This window comes from Camelina sativa, chromosome 2 (genome assembly GCF_030686135.1).
Source record: "Camelina sativa cultivar CO46 ecotype springtype chromosome 2, ASM3068613v1".
NCBI classification, from domain to species: Eukaryota; Viridiplantae; Streptophyta; class Magnoliopsida; order Brassicales; family Brassicaceae; genus Camelina; species Camelina sativa.
In genome coordinates, this window is record NC_141881.1 from 26448649 (window position 1) to 26460076 (window position 11428).

Genomic DNA, 11428 nt, shown 5'->3' on the forward strand with positions numbered 1-11428 from the left:
TTCATTTGCTTTTGGACCTCAATGAGGTCATACATTGAGATGGAAAGAACTCAATGGGCTCTGTGAGGTGTTTTTAATTTGACACTCTAGTGACTTTTAAGATTGGTCTAATTATTTACTAATCTCAAGGTGTATAAACCGTGTTCGTCCATCATAAGTTTTATACACAAAACCGTATACTTCACTATGTTATTTCAACATATTACATAACCCTCTCTCTTAAATTTGTTTTTTTCGCTCCTCTAATAGTCATCTTCGTCATCTTCATCATTTCTTGATCGGAAAAAGTTTCTAGCCACGGCTGAAGCGGCTCCAAAAAACATGAAGAGAACTAGGAGGTCGAAGCCACCACCACCAGCACCAACTGCAACCGCAGGACCAGGGGCAAAAAAGGAAAACGGTGACCATCCGTAACCGCCGTAACCATATCCATAGCCACCGATCAAAGGTGGTGCAACCTGAGGATTCACGTAGATATTCGTCCTGTGAAGAAAAAGCTGTTAGGATATAAAGGGACTATATAATGTGTTCAGTTTTATATAATCTTTTCGTTTGCGTTTTTAAGCTAACAAATAAATTTTGACATAAAATGCTACACACAACACGTAAAAACAAACATAAACAAACAATCTAGCCCTAAACAAAATAATGTTTTGAAATAAGTAATCAGCGTTGGTCGTTGGGTGTTTAAGATCCGAATTGTAATTATAAAAGGTTCTAACTGTAAAATTATAAAACAATAAAGGGCCATCAAGTCTACCGATGGGCTAATGTGGATATGAGGCTGCTAAAGCCCATCCTCTTGTATCGAGAAACGGGAGATATAAATAAAAAATACAGTATATTTTCGTCAAAAGAAAAAAACACAGTATATTATACGAAAAAAAAAAAAAAAAAAACTACTGGACAAATCTTGAGACTACATGCATGTTTAAAAGAGAATTGTACAGTAATTTATAAACGGTGGTTCCTAAATCATATACTTGAAAAATTAAAATCAAGATTAGAGCTTCTAGTAAAAAAGTTACCTTGATCGGTTGTTAACTCTAGGAGGAGGGCGAGGAGCTGAAGACCGAAACGCTTGACCGCCGACTCTTCCACCACTCTTGGCCGCAAACGCATCCCCAACGTTTCCCAAAGCCAAAACGCCAACCGCTAGCGTCGCGATTGCCAATTTCGCCAGCTGATTCTCATTTTTCCTAATCAATTAAATAACAAAATCTAATAAGAGCAAACTCGAATTACTATAAGAAAACAAAGAATTCTCTTTAAAATAAATCACAAAATTACCGGGAAGAACCAGTTTCGTCGTCGTCGTGTTGTGGAGACTTACAACAGATTGAGTTGGGGCGAGTGAGGTTAATATTGGATCTAGGCTTAAAACTGTGTTGGAAACCGAACGTATCCGATGAAAAGCTCTGTCGTGAAGAAGCAACAGCAGCGAGATACATTTTCTAGTTGTTGTTGTTTTGGTCTCTTTGATTTTGTGTTCTAATAATAAGCTCTTCTTCTATGTTCTTTAAAGATCCTACACGTCTTCTTGGTTTTTGTTTTTGTAGCTCACATAGTTTGTGATAAAACGATTGCCACGTGGGTAACAACTAGTGGCTTACTAAAGAACACATGTATCCCACACGGATTAAAAAATCCGGTTTATGTTATCAAATCGGTCGGAAGAAATAACCGAACCGGTTAGTCATCTAACCAAAACCGCAATATACTCTTGGTTTAATTAGAAATACTCGAGTCAACGACTTCGATTGTCAACGCTTAACACGAATAATATTTTTTTCTAATGTGATTATGCAAGAAATTTGTCATTAATCTTCGTTGCAACATGTGAACCGCTGCTTCAAACGAAACAATCAATTTTTTTTTTGTTGAAATTGAGAAACCCAACTGTTGAATCACTATTGAACTTTATAACACGAAAATGTATAAAACCTAAAAATAGTATCTTCTCTTTTGTTTTTTCCAAGAGATGGGAAACGAAAACACATGAAGAAGGAAAGATAAAAAAAAAAACCCCAGGAGTTTAGATGAACTTTAAAACAAACATATACTTAACCAAAAAAAAAAAAAACTTATTTCTCTCCTCTTATAAAATCATCATCATTATCATCTTGTTAAAACAAAAGGATCTTCTTTTTCTTCTTCCTTGATCATCTTCTTGTTAAACTGAGTCGGATCTTTTATTAAACGGTGTAGTGACCAGCTGTCTCGATGTCAAGTCCCTTTAGCTTAACCACTGACTCTACGTGTCCTTTAAGCGTATGGAGTTCCCTAAGCCTGTAAAGCAACACACACAAAAGAACCCTAACGTTAGCTTGACTCACAAGAAACCTTTAGGTCTTTTTGTTTTATTTTACAAGTCATCCATTACCTAGCGATCTCAGCTCGTCTCTTGGCTTGATTTGCAATCTCGGACAGTTCTCTGTAACCACCTTTCTCGGGGAGAACGTTGGCTGTTTCAGTGTTCTGAAGACCGTGTAAAGTCCTCTGCGCATGAGCCCATTGTGCTTCTCTCTCCTCGATTCCATAGTTTTGCTTAGTGGTAAACGCAGTCTGTTTGACAGAGAGATTTGGTTTGATCTTAGAAATCACATTTTAGAAGAAGAAAGGACCAGAGTACAAAAAGAGTAAATTAAGAAAGCAAAACTTACCTTGTTGTCAATGAGATTGTTCCAGGCTGTTCCGGCTAGTATGTAACGGATTGCGAACTTCATTATGTCTAATGGAAAGTAAAAGACAATACTGAAAAGCCAGATAACTCCAGCCCATCCCCATCCTATTCCTTGGATTCTTGCAAATTCCCAACTCCCGTAAACCGCAATCAATGTTGCAATCTACAAGTTCAAGTTTATGAATCATTCAAGAGGAGCTTATAATGAAATAAAGAGGAAAGAAGCAGAAGATACAGTATCTTGTTTATATGCTTACCGCTTGTGCTACCCAGAAAGCAAATAGCAAGAGATATCCAGGGCGTTCTGCAAAAGACCAGCTTCTAGATCTAGTGACGAAGATAAGAGCTTGGCTCACAATACTGACTTGCAAGTATAAAGCAGACATCATTTCATGGTCGCTGCCTCTTATGTCTTTCACGTGGAACGTTCTCTATAGATTCATCAAAAAAAAAAAAAAGAGTTATGCTTGTGTGACAAGTAATGTGAAGAGATATTGTTTATATGTTTTATGTATACCGGGAAGAAATCGGTTTTGTATGCAGCCCAGAAGAACATAACAGTCACTATAGCCATGTAGCCTCCAAGAACAACGCCGGTTGCGAAGATTTCTTTGAGTTTCCAGCTATCCGGTGTAGGAGAAGGCTTGACTCTATCCTTTGAGATTGTCATGATGGTTCCTGTTGAGTAGTACGTAGTATGAATGATGTTAATTGTGTTAGTCTTCTATAGAAATAGTAGTTGTAATTAAAGAGAAGAAAACTAACCATCGTTTAGTATAGCAATGATCAAAACCATGAATGGTGAAAAGTCGAACTTCCATATCAGAGCAATGAGCATGAAACCAAACTGTAAAAAGGCACAAAGAAAGAGATTATAAACAGGTGATTATGTGATGATATTTAAGAATGCATGCAAGATTGGTTACTTACCACAATACGGATGGTAATTGAGACTGCGTAAATCTGTTTTAAAAGAAGATCATAAAACATAATCAGAACAAGTGATACTTGTGAAAAGGTTCTAAGAAAGTTATATAGCTTAAGATTCAGAGAACATGGCTTACTGTGTAGTTCTTCATTCTCTGGAAGATGGCTCTACTCGTTAGAACCGCGCTGATGATCACACTGAGACCTGGCTCGGTAAGGACGATATCAGAAGCACCTCTAGCAGCGTCAGTTGCATCAGCGACAGCGATACCTATATCTGCTTTCTTCAAAGCGGGAGCATCATTCACTCCATCTCCTGTCATACCACAGATATGCTTCTTTTCTTGCAACTTCTTCACAATTTCGTATTTGTGCTCTGAATGGATTTGGTAAAAGAAACAAAAGACAAATGTTACAGAGAGAAGAGCAAGTTCGTGTTTCGAAACAAGATATGAAAAAGGTCTGAAACCAACCTGGGAAGACCCCAGCAAAGCCATCAGCTTTCTCAATCAACTCCTCAATAGGAAGGTGAGCAATGGCTTCGTCTTTGTGGTTACCGAGTAAAGAAGCGGATGGGTACATGTTTGTTCCCATTCCAAGTCTACGTCCAGTCTCTTTCGCAATAGCAAGTTGATCACCTATATAAAACCAACGTAAACTTAAGTAAAGAAATCTAAGATGTTGTCGCACAAAGCAAAGAGTAATGTTTTAGATGTAAACCAGTAATCATCTTGACGTTGACACCGAGTTCTAGAGCTCTTCTTATGGTTTCTGCACTATCATGTCTTGGAGGATCAAACAAAGGCAACACACCAACAAACTCCCATGCACTACCAGAGCTTTCTTTTGTTTTCTCAGGTACAGTCTGATACAAAAGAAACACAAACATTCACATCTAACTCTTTTCATATTGTTCTCTTCGTTTAAATTTGTTAAAAGATGTAAAACAAATTTTCTCACCTGTCTTGCAACAGCTAAGGACCTGAGTCCACGCTCAGCGTACTTATCTATTGCAGAGTGGACTCTCTTCCTCAAATCAGGTCTCGCGTTGCAGAGATCAAGAATCTGAAATCATCATATAATTGGTTAATCATTAAAGAGAGACACAACAGTTAACTTAAAAGTAAAACAAAATCAGTTCTAGTTACCTGCTCGGGAGCTCCTTTGCTAACTCGGTGCCAGTTTCCATTGCTATCGATATACGTCAAAGCGGTTCGCTTATCAACTGGATTGAATGGAAAGAAGTGAATCTCTCTAATTCCAGCTCTTGCCTGAAAGAAACAAACAATGAGAACAGAACATTCCGTGCTCCTCAAGAATGAAAACAGAGGAACAAAACAGAGTTTTATATGTATACCTCTTTTGGATCAGCAAGCATTCCAACCATAGCAGCATCAATAGCATCTTGATTCTCAACTCTTGAAGCCCTAGCAGCAAAAAGCAAAACCTCATCTTTCTCAACGCCTCTAGCACAAACCTCAATCAGATTCTTGTCAACACTAAGCTTGTTCAGAGTCAAAGTCCCGGTTTTATCACTGCACAGAACATCCATACCAGCCATCTCTTCAATAGCGGTCATACGTTTCGTGATAGCTCCTTGCTGAGACAACTTGTGAGATCCAATAGCCATAGTCACAGACAAGACAGTAGGCATTGCAATAGGGATCCCACCAATCAAAAGAACAAGAAGATTGTCGATTCCGTCTCTGTAGTGTCTGCCCTGGATCGGATACATCACAACGAGCTCAATGAAAATACCAACAGCTATGGAACATATGCAGAAGTTTCCAATCGCCGTAAGAACTGTCTGGAAATGTCCAACTTGGTTTGTGCTGTCGACAAGATGAGCCGCTTTACCGAAGAAGGTATGAACTCCAGTGGCAATCACAACCGCTTCAATCTCACCTTGCTTGCAGGTTGAACCAGAGAAAACTTCTTCTCCTGGACCTTTCGTTGCGGGAAGAGACTCTCCGGTTAGAGCAGACTGGTCCACTTTTAAAGCATCGCCTTCAAGAAGACGTGCATCAGCAGGAATGATGTCACCTAGCTTGATGCTCACGATATCTCCAGGAACAAGAATTGAAGCTTCTTGCTCTGACCATTTGCCATCTCTTAGAACCTGCGTAACAAAACAAATATTGTTAAAACCTTGAGGTTCTAATATAGGCTTCAAGATTGTATTAAGAGGCTTGAAGAGAGACCTTAGTTTTGGGAGCAAGACCAGCCATAAGAGCAGCAGCAGCATTACCGGCATTGTTTTCTTCGATGAAACTGATGGTTGAGTTGATAACCAAAAGACAAACAATACCGACAAAATCTTGCCAGTCCGGTGGCTTTCCACCGCCATTAGCCAACGCAATAGCCATGATAGCAGCTGCTTCCATGACCCAAGAGAGAGGGTTCCACATAAAACCCAAGAACTTGAGTAATTTGCTTTCCTGTTGTTAATCGAAAACACACACCAACAAAACACAGTTAGTGACTTGTGACTTTTTAAGTCAAGGTTAAAACCAAACTAGATAACATGTTTTTGTTACCTTCTTCTCCTCGAGTTTGTTTGGACCAAAGATCTGGAGTCTGTTTTCTCCTTCTGCCCCAGACAAACCTTCTCTTGAGCATTTCAACTGCTGGAACACTTCTTCAATTGGGATTTTTTCCTGCAACATAAACACAAAAACGATTCAATGATCTCATTACTCATCATCATAAGGTGTAAATTATTTAATCACGACAAAAAAAAAAAAAGTGTAAATTAGTTAATCTTTTAAACAAAAGAGTAACAAATAACCTTTTTAACCCACACAGGCACACACATAATAAAAAAGTAAAAATAATCAGCGAGCATATTTCTCATACAAGACATTATCTTATTAATTAGCGTATAATAATAAGACTAAAAGGCCCAATTGAATTCAAAGCCCAATGTAACGGACCGTCTAAAAAATAGGGGCAAATCTGTCAATATAACATAGGATCTTAAATTGAGTCCTGAAAATAAGGTGAAGATTGGAGTTTAGTATTTTATCTAGGGAAGTGATTAAACGGTTGATAATGCGATTTCCCGTGAGTATGAAAAATTCCAAAAAACGTTCTAATTAACACCCCAAAATTTTTGACTAAAAAACTTATCTAGCAAAATCTCAAAATTAGGTAAACTCATTAAGAAATAATCATGTGACAGTAAAATAGTACTTCTATAAAAAAAAAATAATACTTTTTGCTTTATTTGGTAACTAAATAACATAATTATAATTAAATTTCTTGTGATTCTGCGATTTGTATAGACTATAGACTAGTGCAATTGCAAAATAAATAAAGAAAAAGCCAAAAAGGTACCCAAAAAAAATCTGAGATCAATATTAAAATTTTCTTTTTCTGTCATGGATTCTTTTCTCATCGCTAAAATCAAACCAAACCAAAAAAAAAACTCAAGCTAATGAACAATCTAATCGATGTAAAGAGAATTGTACATGTTTGTAGAACCCTAAGTAGATCGAATCGTTAAGTAAAAAACATAACACATAACTAAACTTTTCTCTCGTACGTTAACAATCTAAAACGAACGTAACGAAACTATAAACACATAGTAAAGAGAAGAAGTTCATACCAGATCAATATTCTCGTTCACGATATCCTCGAGCCCACTCGCCATCTTTCCTCTCTTCTGCCGCCTAGCGTCGTCAAACCATACACAAAAATACAAGAATCGTTATAAACTATATATGCAAAATCTGCGGAAGAACTAAGCAAATAAAGTAACGATAACGAAGCTATATTCCAAACTTTGAAAAAAAAAAAAAAAAAAAAGAGAGAAAGAGAAATCAAAGTTGAAACGAACCAGATTCTTCGGAGTGAAGGTGGACTACGTTTAGGCTTATTTGGTGGCTCTCTCTATTTATATATGCATATCTCCCTTTACCCGACGTCGTTTATATCATCTCAATTTTTATTCTGACATTTATCATTCTTTTTTTGTAAATTAGAGATTATTATCTCTTTGTCAAAGAGATAATTTAGGTATTTTAAATATTTATCACTTTGACTTGTTTTTTCTAAATGTAATTAATATAATAAATTCTGTCAGATTTTTGAAGTATGACTATCTGATAGACCAGGTCCTCATTCTGTTATTGAATTTCATTGAGGAGGATACATTTGTCTAATCATGCATGTCCTACAGTTCATATTTAATATGACAAAATAAATCTTACTAAATTGACAAAATAATATTTAAAAAAAATCTTATTACTATATATGATTAAATTAAAGCTTATTAATGTTCTCTTGATTTTTTTTTACAAATTAAAATACTATATTTAGTTTCTTTCAAGATGATCATAATAAACCAACTAATATCCTCACTAATCCTTTTAATTATCTTGAGATAAAGAAAATAAGTATTACTACATTTAATTGAAATTTCTTTTGCAAAATAAACTAATATTTAGATTGTGTAAATAAATTAAAAAGATATTTAGATTGTGGCAATTTTTACCTTCCAAAATACATAATATATCTTAAATCATTCCTTAACAACTGTTTGAACCTTGATGGAAGAGTATTTAAATATATCTCATATTTAAATACTGTAAAACAGGAGAAAAAAATTCAACCTGCCTTATTTTGAAAGAGCAACGGCGTTAATTTCTGGTAAAGATGAGAGTCATATTTTACGGTTATTGTTTTTGTTACTAACTTTGGTAAAAAAAAAGGCTGATGGTCTAATAATTTCCTGACACGTGTCTATCCTTTAGCTGTGGCTGTTACAGAAGACTGATTCTTGAAAATAAGATTGCTTTTAAAGCTTTCTGTAAGATTTCTATAGACGAAAAAAGGAAAAACAAATAAGCTTTCGTTAAGATTTCTTTGCTCTGACGACAAAAAAAAAAAGAAAAATATTTTTTTGCTCTTCTGACATGTACCAGAGAAAAAAAAAAAAAAACAAAGAGATTAGTTTAATGACATACGTTTATCTTTTTTTTTTTGTCAACGGTGTGAAGAATAAGATCATCTTTTTCTTCGCATAAAGGCCAATCGATCTATACAAAATCTATGTGTAGAGAAAAAAACGTAAACATATATATTATAGTGATATTTTGGAACGTTTTACCATAATGTATAGTTTGGTAAGTAGTCTTTTAACGTTTATCCCTTAGCTAGTAATCTTTCTTTCAAGTAGGTGTTATCTACATTTCTACTAATCTAGATACAAAACATATAATCTTTATGAAAAAAGAATTAGAAATAATAAGTTGGATTGTGGGGGAGTGGGGACGAATTACGCAGCGTTGCAACATATGTAACGTAAAATGATGGTTCGTACAACCTCTCACGTACACAATCCACTCAAAGTGACGTAGTTTCTTTGGCCTTTGCCTTTGATGCATCTCATGCTCTCCAGGTCCCACGAACCTACCTCAGTCACAAACTCATCCTTATTTGCTTCGTAAAGGTTATTAGTTTTTTTGCTAAACACACTCAAAAAGTCTTAAAATTAGAATATTATATAATTTTGCCCAAAAAATTTCCTTGGGCTTTTCTAAATCTACATACACAATTTCTATGTTTTTAAAATTTTTTACTTTAATCCCATGTTGTATTAAACACTTTTCAGCTTTCAACAATATATGAGTATGAACAAACATGTTTTCCACATTTATAACCTCTGTCATTTTATGGTTAACTAGCTAGTAAATAGCTACCAACCGATGTGCAAAAATCACACTTTGAAAATTCCTTTAGCCTACATCTCAACGATCATGTTATCGCCAATGCAACATGAGCAGTCTTGTAAAATTTGTAGTCTTCTAATGGCCAACGTAACATGAGTAGAGAGAATCGATGAAGCATAATTATATTATCATACCATGTGGCCAGAAAGAAAGACCAGCGAATTTATTCGAACCAAACATAGTGAAGAGGTCTTTTTTTCTTTCTTCTCAATCCTCTCCTTGGCTTTTAGTATACTTTTTCTTTTGATAAATTCCTTTTAGTAATTTTACGTTTTCATCTTTAATATTTTCATTTTATTTTATTATTATATTATCTATTCAGTTTTGTTGATAATAGATTTTCTTGAACGAACAAGGTTCCATAAGATAATAATAAAATTTTAAAAAGGAGAAACAAAACACATGATAATAGAATCTAATAAACAATATATGGAGAAATAAACGCAAGGTGATGAATAAATGTTGAAATCGAATCATACAAGAGGTGCTTGCTGGAAGATCGTTGGACCAACGCTGATTGAGATATTCATGTTCGTATTCTCAATAGTTTTATCTTCTTATTTCTTTTTGATTGTCTCAGTAGTATAGTAATTCTTAGAAAACTACTATATATACATGAATTTATCTTAGAAACAATCACGGTATTATGGAATTTTATTTCTTTCACAATTTGTAAAAAGAAAAAAGGAATGCTATAGTGGGGGATTTTAGCATCTCGTCGAAGATATGAATGAATAGAGAATTTTGCAAAAGTGTAAAGAAACAACCGACCAAACCCACTTGTTCTCTCACGTCCTTTTTTATATAAGTTGAAATATCTATAGAAATCAAGTTTTATTTCAAATTGTAATACACAAAAATATGTATTTAAAACTACAAAATTATGTATTTTTTAATATAATTTTCAGTAATACAGATGAAAATCTTTTTTCCTGTTTTTTGAAAAACCGGAAACAATAATTAAAATGATATATTCTTTTTATCTTTTTATTTGGGAAGCTATTGTTTATATGGCATTGTATTCGTTATATTGAAGGATGTGAGTAAGCATTATGCCATATTGGGCACTTTCTAAGGGACAATATAATAACATGTTTAGTATTTTTTTTTTGCATATAGCATCAGAGAGAAGGCATTATAAGTCTAATTTATAAATTTACAATCAATTATCTTGATTGTGTTACATGAGATTCATAACTCATAACCAATGACATCAATTCGTTTTCGTAAAAGAAGATAGCCGTTAAATAAAAAAGTTCAAGGTTCAACGAGAGTATTATTAGGCTAAACTCTAACTTGTGTATTATTAGTTCAAGACTCAACAAATTGATGTCATTGGTTTTTTCAATAGGGAGCAAGATGAGCATGTCAACACAAAAATTAGAGTTTAGACCATTTTATGCCAGTAGTACAATGGAGTGAGTGTTTCTATATAAACATGTTTTTTTTATGTGGATATTTAATTCTATTAAAAAAACAATTTTTTGGTCATATAAACGATTTTTCGATATTCTTAATTTGTATTTTTGAGGTGTTAACCAAAATAATTGCAATGAATTTGTATTCAACAAAATAATTGCAATGAATTTGTATTCAACAAAATCATTGGTCAGTTACTAGTAGCAACTAAAGTATTTCTCACTACTGATTCAAAATTTAAACCTACAGTAAAACCTCTATAAATTAATAATGTTAGTACCAAGATATTTTATTAATTTATTGTGATATATATTAATAATAATTATTTTCTAGTGTAAATTAATAATTATTAATTTATAGATATATTTTTAATTGTTTAAATATTTAAAAATTATGAATTGAGACAATTTTAGCAAAATAAGATTAGACTTTCGGATGTTGTAAATTTTATGGTTTAGGAATTGAACTTGTAATATTTAGAAATTATTATTGACAATTAATTACAAAAATTATAGACAAATTGACTTATCCATATGACATACACAAATTCAAATTTATGAATAATAATATCAATTGTCCTATTTTTGTAGTCTATCAAATTATCAAATAGTAAATGATGCATATCTAAAAATTGAAAACTTTATAAATTTAACTATTTTTATGACAT

The 11428-nt window shown here is 33.8% G+C and overlaps 2 protein-coding genes across 2 annotated transcripts; both read right to left on the reverse strand.

Moving 5' to 3' along the window:
- Positions 1–90: 90 nt before the first annotated feature.
- LOC147949239 (uncharacterized) lies at positions 91–1583 on the reverse strand. Its single transcript, XM_087490194.1, has 3 exons — positions 1291–1583; positions 1029–1199; positions 91–483 (listed from the first exon to the last, which is right to left on the reverse strand). The coding sequence occupies exons 1-3, from the start codon at positions 1449–1451 to the stop codon at positions 243–245; spliced, it is 573 nt and encodes a 190-aa protein (XP_087346320.1). The 5' UTR covers positions 1452–1583; the 3' UTR covers positions 91–242.
- Positions 1584–2145: 562 nt separating this feature from the next.
- On the reverse strand, positions 2146–7771 carry LOC104734188 (ATPase 3, plasma membrane-type). The gene is made up of 17 exons (XM_010453716.3): positions 7449–7771; positions 7218–7281; positions 6148–6267; positions 5812–6048; positions 4968–5729; positions 4759–4881; positions 4571–4675; positions 4331–4475; positions 4084–4248; positions 3748–3986; positions 3614–3646; positions 3449–3530; positions 3201–3361; positions 2941–3114; positions 2664–2846; positions 2384–2565; positions 2146–2289 (listed from the first exon to the last, which is right to left on the reverse strand). Exons 2-17 carry the CDS (start codon positions 7260–7262, stop codon positions 2196–2198), a joined length of 2850 nt encoding a protein of 949 aa, XP_010452018.1. The 5' UTR covers positions 7263–7281; positions 7449–7771; the 3' UTR covers positions 2146–2195.
- Between the last annotated feature and the right edge of the window lie 3657 nt (positions 7772–11428).